Source organism: Rana temporaria, chromosome 10 (assembly GCF_905171775.1).
Source record: "Rana temporaria chromosome 10, aRanTem1.1, whole genome shotgun sequence".
Classification (NCBI taxonomy): Eukaryota; Metazoa; Chordata; class Amphibia; order Anura; family Ranidae; genus Rana; species Rana temporaria.
In genome coordinates this window covers 100823744-100839713 of record NC_053498.1, presented here as the reverse complement: position 1 = coordinate 100839713, position 15970 = coordinate 100823744, and the positions used below count along the sequence as shown (strand labels likewise).

The window sequence follows — 15970 nt, the reverse complement described above, 5'->3', positions numbered from 1 at the left end:
GCCTTGTACACACGACCGAACATGTCCGCTGAAACTGGTCCGTCGGACCAGTTTCCGCGGACATGTCCGACCGTGTGTAGGGCCGATCGGACAGTTTTCCAGCCTAGCGGACAGGTTTCCAGCAGACAAAAGTTTCTTAGCATGCTAAGAGACTTGTCCGCTGGAAGCCTGTCCGTCGGACATGTCCGATGGTCAGTACGACTCATCGGACATGTCCACTGGCCCGAAATCCCGTGCATGCGTCAAAGTGATTCGACGCATGCGTGGAAGCATTGAACTTCCGGGTTCGCGCACGTCGCCACGTCATCGTCGCCGCCACGTCGCCTTCCACGTCACCGCGTATTTTGTCCGCGGGGAATTTGGTCTGATGGTGTGTACACACATCAGAACAAATTCTGCCAGCAGACATGTGCGATGAAAACGGTCCGCTGGACCGTTTTCATCAGACATGTCTGGTCGTGTGTACGAGGCCTAACAAGCAGGGTTCTCTGATTCCTCCTGTATTGAAATGTATTGTAACTGACTGTACTGTTTGCCCTAATGTAGTAAAGCGCTATACAAACTGTTGTTGCCATAAAAATCCTGTATAATAATAATAAGCTATCGAGCAACAACAGCCTTTATTCCAAAGCCATTTTGTAGGCTACGGTAGGAAACGTATGACATGCTCAGAGATCACACTATCAGACAAATGTGAATGATTGCGCATTGTGTGATGCAATTAATAGCTTTGTGTTTCCTGAAATGTAAAAAGGCTTCATCTCAACATTCCCTGCACTCCTTTTTTTGTACAGTTCTCTTGATGCATTTATGATCATAAACATAAATATGAGGCAGAGTAGTGGCATAAAACCTGCAGGAGTGTGCATCTTGATACATCTTGTTAATCTCCTTGTTTTCTATAGTTGTATAGAACAGCAGAGGCGAGTGGATTGTAAGTCTGTGTGCATTATTTTTCACATCTTCTGTCTAGTAAAATATTTTTCATACATGTTCAGTGAACTTTTTACTATCCTAATCTGCTTTCTTTGTCATGCTTTTATTCACATATTATCACTGCCATTTTTATGACTATTATTTGTACTGTTTCTTGAAATGCATATCACCATCCTTTATAACTCTTCTGGTTTGGTGTCACGGTCACCGATCACTAGATAGCTAGGCAGTTCTTGGTTCTCTTGTGGTGAGTTGGGTAAAGTTCTCTCTGTCAATCCCTCCATCCTGATGACATATGGACTCTCATTATTCTTGGATACCTGATTCTTTTTGTATTTGGCATATTTCATGATGATCACCATGGCTACAACGTCAAAAACCAGCTCGGCTATCTCCGCTACCGAAAGCACAGATGAGCCAAAATAAAAACTCCATTGGTTTCCCATGGTAGACAGCAAATCATGGCTCTGTAAAGCATAAGAGTGTGTAGGGTTTATCAACCTGCTCAGATGTAATTTAAAAAAAAACAAGAACATGGGCATTGATTATGTATATCTCTCCAAGGCTGGCCAAAAAATGTGCAGATCTCTCAATAAGACATTTTATAGCCGATTTGGCTCATATAGTAAGGCCCCATACACACGATAGAATCCATCCGCTGAAAAATCCCAACGAATGGGTTTCAGCGGATAGATTCTATGGTGTGTACAATCCAGCGGATCTGTTTCCGCGGATTTTTCTCCCATGCGATGGATTTCCAGCAGATAAATATTTGAAGACATGTCTTCAAATCTATCCGCTGGAATCCATCCCAATGGATTGATCCGCTGGTCTGTACAGACTCACCGGATCAATCCGTCCAAAGGGATCCCCCGCATGCGTCGTAATGATTCAACGCATGTGTGGAATTCCTTATATGACTGCGTCGCGCACGTCGCCGCGTCATCATCGCGGCGACGGCGCGACACGTCATCGCCAGAGGATTTCGGCGCGGATTTCGATTCGATGGTGAGTACACTCCATCGCATCAAAATCCGCACAAATCCTTGAGAGGATTTATCCGTGGAAACGGTCCGCTGGACCGTATCCGCGGATAAATCCTCCCGTGTGTACGGGCCTTAGCCTTTGAAAGATCTAATGAATTCTAGAGAGTTTGCTGCTTTGTGGGAAACCTGTACATGACCCAACTATTTGCTATGCTTGGTAATATTGCCTGCACATAATAGCCCATGTATGGCTGTTCTAAGCTATTGATCTCATTTGACCACCATATTTGCAAAAGTGCACTTCATATTTGGATTGATGCCTCCCTTGTTATTTCTTTCTGTTTTTGCATATGTAATTTCCAGAGCATATTTTTAGTCTACTGACTGATGACATACAAATATGTGTATTTTAGGTGTCCTGATGCTTTGAGGTACGGGGGGGGGAGCTGGATCTGTACAGACAGTAATTAAACAGTCATAAAAGAGGGCTATGACCTGCAAGAACGGTTGGGCTGTGCTAAGCAACTGACTCTTCCCGAAGACGTATGTATGGAAAGGAAAAACCCTGCAAACAAGCATTTAAAATATTTGAAATTTCTGAGCTTTTACCTGCATTTTGGTGTATGTTGTAACAAGATAGCTTTAAGTTCTCAAGCTTAATTTGCAGGTGATATTTAATCCTTTTGTGAACATTCCAAGGATTCCAGCCATTTGTATTAATTTTTATAAGCAGGGTAATAAGCTTCAAATAGTTGGAGCTTCCAGAATGAAGACTCTATGGATCCAATAGATTTAGGGTGGATTCACTGGACAGACATTTCCCTCTTCCCTGCTGATTGTATGAATCTGTAGCAATCACAAATGCCATAGGCCATGAAGGGTAGATACCTCCCAGAGAATGGTGGATTGGGAGATATCTGGCCATCCTTGCCTCCTCTCCTCTACACAGAAATTTGAAGGATTGCAATGGAGATAATCCAAAAGGTTGCAGGATTTTCCTACAGGATAAGTAGCACTTCTGGGGTGCCTTGAGGTTTCTTCAGGGGTGCCTCGGCAAAAATGCATTAAAATTGCCCCGAAATTGTATAAAAGCCAGTGGGTGAATGAAACCTGCCTTTTAGTTACACAAAGCCACAGATTTTTATTGAACATCATTACAACCTTCCAGTTGCCAATAACCAATGACATAATCAGTTGGAAAATGTCAGTTGCCTAAATATCATCCTTGTTTGACCCTCCCTTGCCTCTCTCCATCAGCTTTGGGGTCTCATTAACTAAGTGATGGAGAAAACCCTAGGGAGAAGAGAAACATTGGAATTCTAGTCAGTACCCATTTGCAAAAGTTTGCTATGGGAGCAAACATTGGGTCTCCTACGTTTATTGATGTTGCTGCATTATGTAAAACTATTAGAATAGTTTTACATTTTAGAATGGGGAGCCTCAAGACTGTCTACAATTTTGGAGGGTGCCTCTAGATTGTCCATAATTTTAAAGGGTGCCTTAACTGAAAAAAGGTTGAGAAACACTGATCTACAGCACATACTATCACCCTATAGTACATTGGAAACTGTCTATGAATTTCAATTGATGGTCGAAATCTGCTTGTTTGTTTTTAACTATTAATGTCAGGCTAACTAATACAATAGCTTGTAAACAAATATTATGTTCTCTTACATTGAGTGCTGGCCCTTCATCAAAAGATCGGAGATTTAGCTCTTGGACATAAACATTAATCTTTGATATTTCACTCCTAGAGTGGAACAAAATCAGGTTAATTAACCATAATACTACAGTTAGAATTAAATGTATAAGAAAATTATCCAAATATTGTTGAGAGTATTCTCACTGCAATAAATGATCAGCTTTGCGTTATGAACCCTTATTATTCTCAATAGTAATGTTCTCCAGTCTTCCTGGTATGCAGAGAACATGGCATATCTTTACTAGTAATATTTTCCAGTTTCCCAGGTAAGGTTTTCTAGTCTTCCTGGTATCTGGAAAACATGAATCAATAATGACCATGACATATATCCCCCATAGTAATGTTTTCTAGTCCTCCGGGTATCCAGAAAACATGACATATATCCTTACTAGTAATATTTTCCAATGTTCCTGGTACCTGGAAAAAATGACATGTATCACACTAGAAATCACCAAAACTCAACTGCCATTTACTCTAAGGCTGCATTCACACCTAGGCGTTTTTACGCCTGTAGCGCTACGCCGCTGCCGCCAGAGGGCTGAAAACAGATGTCCCTCTATGGAGATGGTTCACATCTCCACGCCGAACGCCGGACGCCTGTCGCCTGCCGCGTGAAAAAAGGTCCCGGACCTTTTTTTCAGGTGTCTTCGAGCGTTCGGCTAGGAGATGGGAATCATCTCCATAGAGGGGGGTCATCTTGGGGCACATCTAGGCGGACAATACCGGCGTTTTGTCGCCGCAAATCGCGGTACAAAACGCCGCTATTTTTACCGCGATTTGCGGCGACAAAACGCCGCGATTTCGTCCGCCTAGATGTGAATGCAGTCTAATAGACATCCCTCCCTTGCAGGCCAACGTTATGCAGACTCTCCATCTCTAGGGAGGGAGCAAAAATGAAGCAAAATAGATTTTGGAGGCAAGGTTGCAATACCATATGAGAAGCCAAGTTTAAACTTAGCGGTTCTAGCAGTTCTCGCCGGCAAACAAATCGTTAGTGGTATGACACTTCTGGTTTGAGTTACACTGTTTTATCTCGTGATGGAAAGGGAACCATCCTAATAGCATATGTGTATAACAAACAGCATCTAGTGTACCAGTATTTTTTATTTTCTTTTGCAAAATACTGTATATACTGCATATAAAAAATATTTACTCAAAAACACCATGTATTTTATGAAACAACTTAAAAACTGCCTATAAGTGAGGTTTTACATCCTTAAAGGGGTTGTAAAGACAAAAATATTTTCCTCTTAAATTAAAGTCTGACAGTAGCTGATAAAGTAAAAAGTAATGTTTTGCATTATAACTAGTTTGATACCTGTTGAAATCGAGCTGTTTTATTCACCTCCGTCACTCCTGAATCATTATTCTCACTGACTTCCTGGTTTGCGGTGCGCATTCATTCTTGCTACATCACGGCCTAATGGGAACTACAGTTCCCATTAGGCTTAGCCTCCATGCCTGTGAGGGATAAGAGAGCATCTTCACGCAGGGCTGTAGCCATAGGGAGGGGGTGAGCACATTCTGCTTTCCACCATGCAAAACGGCTCAGATGCTGGTGGAAAGCAAGAAGAGGAGAGACAGGAAATGGCATTTTCAAACCTGGATTACTGTATTTTGGAGGTCAAAAGTAAAAATGAGGTAAGTGATATTTAAATGCTCTAGCTTACAGCAATCAATTGATCTAATAAAAAAACAAACCTTTAGTGTTCCTTTAAGCCCTGTACACACTGCGGGGAGAGCTTTTGGCTGGGAATTCCGGCCATGTATGCAGCCTTTGGCCAGGAATCTCAGTGAAAACAAAATGGAGAACCTGCTCTCTATTTTCCTCCTGGGATTCCCGGGGGTTTAAAACCCGGCAGTTTTCCTATGGGGAAACACTGCAAGGGAGTATACACACGGCCGGGATTCCCGGCCAAAGCTCTCCACACAGTTTCCCGACGGGAAACCCGGCCGTGTGTACACGGGGAAACTTACTGAGCAGGTTCTCAGGTTTCCCCTCAGTTTTCTCGACTGACTTTTTACCGCCGAGAAAACCGAGCGTGTGTACAGGGCTTTAGACAAGAAGCTCAAGTTTAAGGTATTGTTGGCATTGCAAACATTTGGGCATCCATGACAGTCCCAAGGGGGATCAGGGTTAAGCTATGATACATTTTGTCCCACCAACTCAGTGATATGAATTATTTCCTACCTGTTACTAGTGCGGTTATATCCATAATTAGAGAATAATTCTTGTAGGATCCATGCCTGTAACAGTAAACAGGGTATAAAGCATTAGGGATATGAGGACCGTAATAAACTAGATGTAATCTCGTTTTTGGTTCATTGGTTATCTGCTTGGATATCTGGCATGCAACATTTGGTCATCTCAATTTTTATATATACAGAGATAAAATAGATCAGTTGGTAAAAAAATAATCTTATAAATACATGATATGTTTTAAAAAAAAATCTTGTATACTGTAGTTTCTAATTATATTTGTATGCGTGGGCAGCCATGCACATAATCTGCTTCTGTATTAGCAGTGCAGCACAATGTTTTTTACTTAAATCTCATTATCATAATGTAAATCTATAATTCAGGTGAACCCTTAAAAACAATGCACTTTCTGTGTGGCTGTTATCTAGGGAAAACTGTCTGTAATATGGCACATAGGAGTTGATTTACTAAAACTGGAGAGTGCAAAATCTGGTGCAGCTCTGCATGGTAGCCAATCAGCTTCTAACTTCAGCTTGTTCCATTAACCTTTGACAAAAAAGAACTGGAAGCCGATTGGTTTCTATGCAGAGCTTCACCAGATTTTGCACTTTCCAGTTTTAGTAAATCAATCCAACAGCATATATTAAGAAAGATTCTGATACAGCTATTATTCTCTAAGTCCCCAATCACATCTAGGCGTTTTGTCGCCTGTAGTGCGACGCCGCTGCCGCCAGAGGGATGAAAAGACATTGCCCTCTATGGAGATGGTTCACATCTCCACGCCTGCCGCCTGCCGCCTGTCGCCTGCCGCCTGAAAAAAGGTCCCGGACCTTTTTTTCAGGCGGCTTTCGGCATTCGGGAACCATCTCCATAGAGGGGCACATCTAGGGGCACATCTAGGCGGACAATTTGTCGCCGCAAATCGCGGTACAAAACGCCGCTATTTGCCGCCGCAATTCGCGGGACAAAACGCTGCAAATTTGTCTGCCTAGATGTGAATGGAGCCTAAGGGCTTGATATGAACATGCATGAGGACTTTGAAAAAGTAAACATGGCCATGGGTATTAGGAAGTGTCTCCATCTGTATTGTTATTTCAAATGTTGATCAGGGGGCTTGGGTGACAGGGTGTATTTGAAAATATACTTTAAGGCTGGGTTCACACTATTGCGAATTAGATGTTCTATGGAGCCGTTTTACACATCTTTGGAGTGGCTCTGGTGTGAATTGCACAGGAGTCCTGTGCATCTTCTGGTCCGTTTCAGGTCCAAATACAGCCAAAAATTCGGACTGAAATCAGACCTGTAAACGACGAACAGGGACGCACCGGACCCCTGCTGTGAGCCGCTCCATGCTTCAGTGTGAACCAAGCCTAAAGGTGCACTCCAATCAAAATGAAAATGTTGCATTTACTCCCACTGAAGAACGGCACACATCCTTCCTGCTGGATAGATTTCATTGTATCCAAACATTAATGTGTTGTGCCCCCCTAGCTAAAGTCCAGTAGTTGCTGATATGCTTTGTTTTCAAATAGCCCTGAATCTAGGCCAATAAAACTTAGGCCTGTAAGTTCGCTGGTTCCAGCAGTGGGGTAACCTGAATTAACCTGCAGAGTTAAGCATTGCTGCAGAGTTTGCTCAAGTGCATTAGCAGTTGACTGGCTGATTTCTGGTGCTGATGGAAGTTAAAGGGGTTGTAAAGGTAAAAAAAAAAATCCCTAAATAGCTTCCTTTACCTTAGTGCAGTCCTCCACCTAACTCATCCATCGATTTTGCTTTTAAATGTTCTTATTTCTTCTGAGAAATCCTTACTTCCTGTTCTTCTGTCTGTAACTACACACCGTAATGCAAGGCGTTCTCCCTGGTGTGGAGAAAGCTTCTTGAGGGGGGAGGGGGCGAGCAGGAGTGTCAGGACACCCACTAACACACAGCAAATTTCTCTATATGCAAAGTAGAGAGTGTCCTGACTTGCCTGCTCGCCCCCTCCCCCCTCAAGAGGCTTTCTCCACACCAGGGAGAAAGCCTTGCATTACTGTGTGGAGTTACAGACAGAAGAACAGAAAGTGAGGATTTCTCAGAAGAAATAAGGACATTTAAAAGCAAAATGGAAGGATGAGGTAAGTGAAGGAGGACTGCACTAAGGTAAAGGAAGCTATTTAGGGAATTTTTTTTTACCTTTACAACCCCTTTTAGCTGTACACTCATCAAAATGTGGCTGGTTTAATAGGGATCAGATGAATTTCGAACAGCTAGTGGCCATCTCCACACAACAGAAGTAGATTGCTTGTTGAAGGATCATGTTGAGAATTTTTTTATTGGCCAACTTTTCTCTGTTGGGTTATAACTGGTTGTTTGAATGAGGCCCAAACCCAAACAAAGAAGATTACAACAGTGCAGCCAACCTATCAACCATCTACAATAGAAGAATGTAACGCTGTCTGTAAAGCCTCGTACACACGCCCGAGGAACTCGACGGGCGAAACACATAGTTTTCCTCGTCGAGTTCCTTGTTAGGCTGTCGAGGAACTCGACAAGGCAAGTTTCTCCATTCCCGTCGAGGAAATAGAGAACTTGCTCTCTTTTTGGCTCGTCGAGTTTCTCGACAGTTTCCTCTGCGAAAATGTACACACGACCGGTTTCCTCGGCAAAAAAATATCTCCCAGCAAGTTTCTTGCTGGTTTTTGCCGAGAAACTCGGTCGTGTGTACGAGGTCTAAAAGTGTATAACCATGGAAAAGACTGGAGAGCAAAACAGAAAGTTATACAGAAAGTTATTTCCAGTATAATCAATAATTTGCTGAATTATCCTAGCATGTCAGAGTTGCAGAGCTACAGAGCACACGTGATGCTTGACGTTTTTTTGGATCAACACCATTTACCTTAGACACAGGTGATGGCCATCTAGCAAACCCTGCTGACAGATCGTACATCGTCTCACTGTTAAAATATGAGAATACAAGTCATTATTGGGAATATTGCTTCATGTTTTTAGAAAATTATAAGACTATACATAATATATAGATGGTTGAAGACATTCTCACCCATTGTGCTCTGGCAGGTAGTATTCATGTAGTGTAGCGTAATTATCGGGTTTGAACTGTATAACGCCACCTGACCTGTACCCTCACCCATGATCTGTAACCCCAACTGCTACATTCTTTTATTATAAAGCGGCATAGGTTACAAAGTTTGTATCCACCTTGTGTCTGAAAACTCCTACAGAGGGGTCATACTACTAAATGACATTGCCATTGGCATACTTTCTTCTGGTCTTACAAACGTAGAAAGATACAGGGGGCAGGTTACTTACGTGCACTGTTTAGGGCACTTCTGGAAACATGTATGTTGGTGAGCTATCAGTTTTTCATAGAGGCGAAAAAAGCAATGTCCTGCAACACAATATACATTCAGTGAGAAGAAGTCTTCCTGTGACTTGGATCTTCTTATAGCAAAAGTGTGTATTTTATAGGTCCAAACCTCTGGAGCATCTATTGAGCACATTTTTTTGTTCTGTGCAGTTATGAAACACCCTAAGGAAGTCAACTGTCACCTTGTTAGATGCATTCAAATATAATACATTGCTGCCCATACACAGCTCCTACTGAATTGTCTTACATAAGCTTTGGGTCCTTTTGGTATCTACTGGCTCAAGAAAAGTACATTTTTCAATCAACTTTTGTCAAAGGAGCCGGGTAGAAAATTGTTGACCAAACAATGGCTACATCCTATCAGGTGAAGACACCTTTCAGATATCCAGCAGCTGCAGGTCCCGCTGTCTGCTGAATACAAAAGCCAGCAGGAAAGATTCCTTAATCCAAGCTTTTTAGCATGGATGGCGGAATCTGTTGTATTTCTCCTGTGAGTATTTTTTTTTATTGGTATTTGCTCCCACGTCCTTAAAGCGGGAGTTCACCCAAAAATCAACTTTCTGCAGTTAGATCCAGCATACTGCTGACATCTGCAGTATGCTGGTCTTTTTTTTTATTTTTTTTTGGTACTTATCGTTTTAGCAGTATTTCTTCTATGGCTCCGAGCGGGGATTACTTCCTGGTATAGGCATTCCCGAAGACAAGCAAGTTGATTGACAGCCTTCGATATCGCGTCACGGCTTCCGAAAATCCACACGAGTGACACTCGTCAATTTACGGCGCTTGCGCAGTCAGCTCTACACGGCAGGCGCAGGCGCCGTAAACAGCCAAGTGTCACCTCGGCTGTTTTCGGAAGCCGTGACGCGCTATCGAAGGCCGTCAATCAACTTGCTTGCCTTCGGGAATGCCCATTCCCCGCAGGATTCCCCGCTCGGAGCCATAGAAGAAATACTGCTATAACGATAAGTACCAAAATAAATAAAAAAAAACAGCATACTGCAGATGTCAGCAGTATGCTGGATCTAACTGCAGAAAGTTGATTTTTGGGTGAACTCCCGCTTTAATCTCCTAACTGGTTGGAGTCTTCTGGGATCATATCACTCGTCCAGGAGGCTGCAGGATCAGCTGTGTCTCACATATGCGCAATAGGGAGCTAACTGTGAAAGCTCCTAAAACGAATGGAAGTTTCTTCTGACAAATCTCAGATACTTACCAGGTCACAGAGTCCTCCTTGCAGACGATTCTTTGCCTTTCTTCTGATCTTCAGCACCGCCATCTTATGTCGCGTACACACGATCATTTTTCGGCATGTAAAAAACGACGTTTTTCAGCATGTAGAGAAAACAACGTTTTTTCCAACTTCATCATTAAAACTACGTTGTCCACACATGGTCATTTAAAAAAAATGCTCTAGCAAAGCGCGGTGACGTACAACACGTACGACGGCACTATAAAGGGGAAGTTTCATTCGGATGACGTCACCCTTTAGCTGATTTCGTGTTAGTAAAAGATGATTTGCGCTTTTCAGTCTGTTACAGCGTGATGAATGTGCTTACTCCATTACGAATGGTAGTTTTACCAGAACGAGCGCTCCCATCTCATAACTTGCTTCTGAGCATGCGCAGGTTTTTAACGTCGTTTTAGCCCACACACGATCATTTTTTACAACCCGAAAAACGACATAGTTTAAAATGTCGTTAAAAAATGCAACATGTTCGAATTTTTTTTTTTTCGTTTTTCAGAACCCGAAAAATGATGTAAAGCCCACACATGATCATTTTAAATGACATTTTTTTAAAACGTTGTTTTTTACATGCCAAAAAATTATCGTGTGTACGCGGCATAAGATGGCGGTGCTGAAGATCAGAAGAAAGGCAAAGAATCGTCTGCAAGGAGGGCTCTGTGGTCTGGTAAGTATCTGAGATTTGTCAGAAGAAACTTTTAAAGACTAGTTCATAAATGTTTTACCCCATGAGATCAATAGATGGATTTCACCAGCTCTTTTGCTATGTGCTTTGCAAACCAAGCTCATAGGGACTCAAGCCTCGTACACACGACCGAGGAACTCGACGGGCGAAACACATCGTTTTCCTCGTCGAGTTCCTTGTTAGGCTGTCGAGGAACTCGACAAGGCAAGTTTCTCCATTCCCGTCGAGGAAAAAGAAGACATGCTCTCTTTTTGGCTCAACGGGATCCTTGACAGTTTCCTCGTCGAAAAATGTACACACGACCGGTTTCCTCTGCAAAAAAAAAATCCCAGCAAGTTTCTTGCTGGTTTTTGCCGAGAAACTCGGTCGTGTGTACGAGGCCTAATTGTCTATAAATATGTATTTGTGTTAATGCCTTTACAAAGAGCATACCCCATCCTGGATACTTGTTGTAGTTGCAATATTCACTTCCAGGAGGCAAAGGGTAAAAATAGTAGCTGCATCCACACTGTTCTATCATTATGTACTGAAAGCAAGAGTGAAGACAAGCCTAAAAGCAAACAAAGAAAACCATAAATGTAGTTACGGTATTTAGCATCATAAGGAAGTGATACAAATATTTTTTCATTTTAGAAAGGTTTCTACTGTATTCTTTTTTTGTACCCTTCCCTTTTGGCCTCTCTAATACTTTAACTTTGTTCTCCCTTTCCCCCATTATTCCTCTGAACCTCCCTACTATCCCCCCTCCTTCCTTTACCCTTTGAGTATCCAGCACAGATTATTCTCTAAGGCCCGGATTCACGTAGATGCGCGTATCTTTGTGCGGGCGTAACGTATCCAAATGAACCCGTAAATGACGCCCAGCCCTATAAACGAACGACTTACGCAAACGACGTAAAATTTTCAAAATTCGCCGCGGGAACGACGTCCATACTTAACATTGTTAGGCCGCATGTATGCCTCATATAGCATGTACGCCTCTTCCTTTTCCCATTGCCCTTTCTTTCATCTGTACCCTTTTCCACGCCTCGTTCTTTCGCCTTTCCCCTTGTCCCTCCCCCGTTTCCCTTATTTTTCTCTTGGCTCATTATTTCCCTGTTCTCTTTCTGCTCACACCCCTTTGGTCAATGGCCCAGCCCTCGCTCATTTTTATTCCCTATATCCTTGCATTCCTTCCTTTTTTCTTATTGACCATGTACCTACTAGCTTCCTTTTCTCTCTCCTCTTCCTTTTCCCTTTTTTCCTTCCCTCCTCCTTCAATTTGATCCTCCCTCCTTACACTTTCCATTTTTTCCTCCCTTTTTCCCGTTGCCCCTTTCTGCTTTTTTCTTTTGTCCATTCCGCCCATCTTCCTTTCTACTTTCTCTTTTTCCTTACACTATGACGACATTTCACCAGTAGGGTTGAATAGTTATGTAAATGTGCAGAATGATTGCACAGAAGTGCAGAGCTTACCTGTAATGTATACGATGAATTGTAGAGAAGTCTGAACTCTAAGTCACTCCCATCAAATGTACAGTTACTGTATGGCTTCCCCAGGCGATTCACATGATCCTGGTATAAAGAAGAAAGCTCTTTCAGGCTCGGTTCACACCTATGCGAATTGGTTGCGGCTTACACTGCATCCAATTTGCATAACATTTTAAAATACATTTATTTAAATGAGGCTGGTTCACATATGTGCGATGCATTCGCACTGCGCATTGCCCAAAAAACGTGTGCGTTTTCTGGGCATTGCGGTGCGAATTGTCTGCACATCATCTTCTATGGGAATGCATCTGATTCGCAGATGTTTTCTGTTCTGAACAGGAATTCTCTCCCTGCTCACTACACTCCCCCCCCCCCCCCCCCTCTTCCAGGTCAGCTAATCTGCAGCTACAACGCAGACGAACCGCTGAACAGCTCTGTTCTCTCTTCGTAGGGAAAACGGAGCTGAAATTCGCACCGCACAAGTGTGAACCCAACCTTAAAGTTGTAAACTTCTCCCTCCCTTACTAGTTCGGTCAGTAGTAGTCCAGTTTTAATACGGAAATAAAAAAGTCAAGAACAAGAACTGCTGAGGAAAACTGCAGAGAAATCACAAGACTCTCTGCAGCTCTGTTAATGCGCATTACTTCGTTTATGCCTGTTTCCTGGACTGGAAGATATTTGTTGTGAATCATGTAATCAAGGTGTATGCTGCCTCCAATCACAGTGGCTACAAAAAATGACTAAAGCCTTGTACACACGATTAGTCCATCCGATGAGAACGGACCGATGCACCGTTTTCATAGGTTAACCGATGAAGCTGACTGATGGTCCGTCGCGCCTACACACCATCAGTTAAAAAAACAATTGTGTCAGAACTCGGTGACGTAAAACATGACGTGCTGAAAAAAACGAAGTTCAATGCTTCCAAGCATGCGTCGACTTGATTCTGAGCATGCGTGGATTTTTAACCGATGGTTGTGCCTACTAACGATCGTTTTTTTCCCATCGGTTAGGAATCCATCGGTTAAATTTAAAGCAAGTTGGCTTTTTTTGAACCGATGGTTAAATAACCTATGGGGCCCACACACGATCGGTTTTGACCAATGAAAATGGTCCATCAGACCGTTGTCCTCTGGTTAACCTATCGTGTGTACGAGGCCTAAGGCCCCTTTCACACGGGGCGGATCAGTAATGATCTGCCTCTGTATGCTCAGCGGGGATCGCTCCGTTAATCCCCGCTGAGCCGGCGGATGACAGGGCGGTCCCCGCACACTGTGCAGGGACCGCCCTGTCTTTTCTCCGCTCTCCTCTATAGGGGGATCGGATGAACACGGACCGTATGTCCGTGTTCATCAGATCTGATCCGCAGACGGAAGGAAAAATAGGGTTTTCTTACGTCTGCAGAATCGGATCATTGCAGAGGCGGACGAGATCTCATAGGGACCAATGTGTCCCTTTTTCATCCGCAAACGGATGGATGAAAAAGCGGACATACGGTCCGTCCGTGTGAAAGGGGCCTTAGGTAATAATAATGGAAGTGGATGAGCGCACAAACACAGGTGAGTACACAGACAGAGGAGCTTGCACACAAGTTGTGAAAAGGTAAGCTTGGGCTTTAATCTACATCATTGTGCATGCTACTGATTTTAGGGCTATTTTTAAATAAATGTTAGGAAGTAGGAGTAAAATAAAGACTCAAAAGAATGCTTGTGGTGATGTTAAAAATGGCCATGCATGTTACAGATTGATAATAATCTCTAAAAAAAACTAATTTCAGATTAACAGCTCACTATGTCATGTAAGGCCCCATACACACGATAGAATCCATCCGCTGAAAAATCCCAGCAAATGGGTTTCAGCGGATAGATCCTATGGTGTGTACACTCCAGCGGATCTGTTTCCGCGGATTATTTCTCCCCTGGGATGGATTCCAGCAGATCGAATATTTGCTGACATGCCAAACAAATCCATCTGCTGGAATCCATCCCAACGGATGGATCCGCTGGTCTGTATAGACTCACCGGATCCATCCTGCCGAAGGGATCCCCCGCATGCGTCGTAATGATTCGACGCATGCGTGGAATTCCTTATATGACAGCGTCGCGCACGTCGCCGCGTCATAATCGCGGCGACGGCGCGACACGTCATCGCCAGAGGATTTCGGCGCGGATTTCAATGCGATGGTGAGTACACTCCATCGCATTAAAATCTGCTGAAATCCTCGAGAGGATTTATCTGCGGAAACGGTCCGCTGGACCGTATCCGCGGATAAATCCTCCCGTGTGTATGGGGCCTTAGTGTACACCATGCTTTTCATGGTTAGCAATCACTTACCTGTCTAATGCTTATTGAGGTCTCAGTCCCTGGCCATATGTCAAATCCCTGATGCTCCACTAGGGGGGACTGGGTAGGATTGTGAATCATCACGGTGGTTCCAGCTGCCGTCGACAAAAGTGGCATATTATCATGCTGATCTACTTTAACTATCAAGCTAATCCCTGGAAGACAAAAGAAAATAAAATAAAAAGTATTAGACAATAATGTTTTACTTCAAATAGTTTCTCTGGGCCAGATTCTCAAAAGAGTTACGACGGTGTATCTCAGGAAACTCCGTCGTATCTCTGTTTTTGGCCCCGGGTATCTATGCGAGTGATTCCTAGAATCATTTTCGCATAGATACGGCCAAGATCCGACAGGTGTAAGTCACTTACACCGTTGAAACTTAGATGTAATGCGACGCCGGCCGCTAGGTGGCGTTTACGTTCAGTTCTCATTTGACTATGCAAATGAGCCTGATACGCCGATTCCCAAACTAATTTTCATCGCGTAGTCGTCGCTTACGTCGTTTCCGTAAGCGTAAGGTTACCCCTGCTATATGAGGGGTAACCTTACGCCAGTCCGCCGTATGCCATGTTAAGTATGGCGTCGGGTCAGCGTCGTCTTTTTCCGTCGGTTATGTCGTTTTACTAAGTCGTCTGCGAATACGACTTTACGTCAATGACTCTCACGTCGGCGTCATTGACGTTTTCCGTCGTGAGCTGGAGCATGCACACTGGGCTCTTTTTCCGCCCGGCGCATGCGCAGTTCGATCGGCGCGGGGGCGCGCTTAATTTGAATACAAGCCGCCCCTTTGAATTACGCGGCCATATGCTGGGCCATTTACACTATGCCGCCGCAAATTACAGAGCAAGTGTTTGGGGAATACGGCACTTGCTCCAGTAAGTTGCGGTGTAAATGGCTTACACTACGCCAAAGCAGAATCTTAGAGAATCTGGCCCTCTAAACCTAACTCCGGCAACATTTTGCTTTTAGTTGGGAATAGAGGATTGAAGGATAAGAATGTATGTGTGCACTTTAAGGCCCCTTTCACACTACTGCGACTTC

At 43.5% G+C, this 15970-nt stretch overlaps 1 protein-coding gene across 1 annotated transcript in view; it reads right to left on the bottom strand.

The window, feature by feature from the left end:
* Positions 1-485: 485 nt before the first annotated feature.
* Positions 486-15970, bottom strand: part of SCNN1D (sodium channel epithelial 1 subunit delta) — a 34454-nt gene continuing 18969 nt past the window's right edge. The window contains exons 6-13 of the mRNA XM_040325842.1: positions 14921-15084; positions 12572-12670; positions 11549-11666; positions 9131-9209; positions 8700-8757; positions 5816-5871; positions 3597-3672; positions 486-1403 (exon numbers count right to left, since the gene is read on the bottom strand). Coding sequence (XP_040181776.1) covers positions 1113-1403; positions 3597-3672; positions 5816-5871; positions 8700-8757; positions 9131-9209; positions 11549-11666; positions 12572-12670; positions 14921-15084 — 941 coding nt within the window. The 3' untranslated portion in view covers positions 486-1112. The remainder of the gene's footprint in view (positions 1404-3596; positions 3673-5815; positions 5872-8699; positions 8758-9130; positions 9210-11548; positions 11667-12571; positions 12671-14920; positions 15085-15970) is intronic.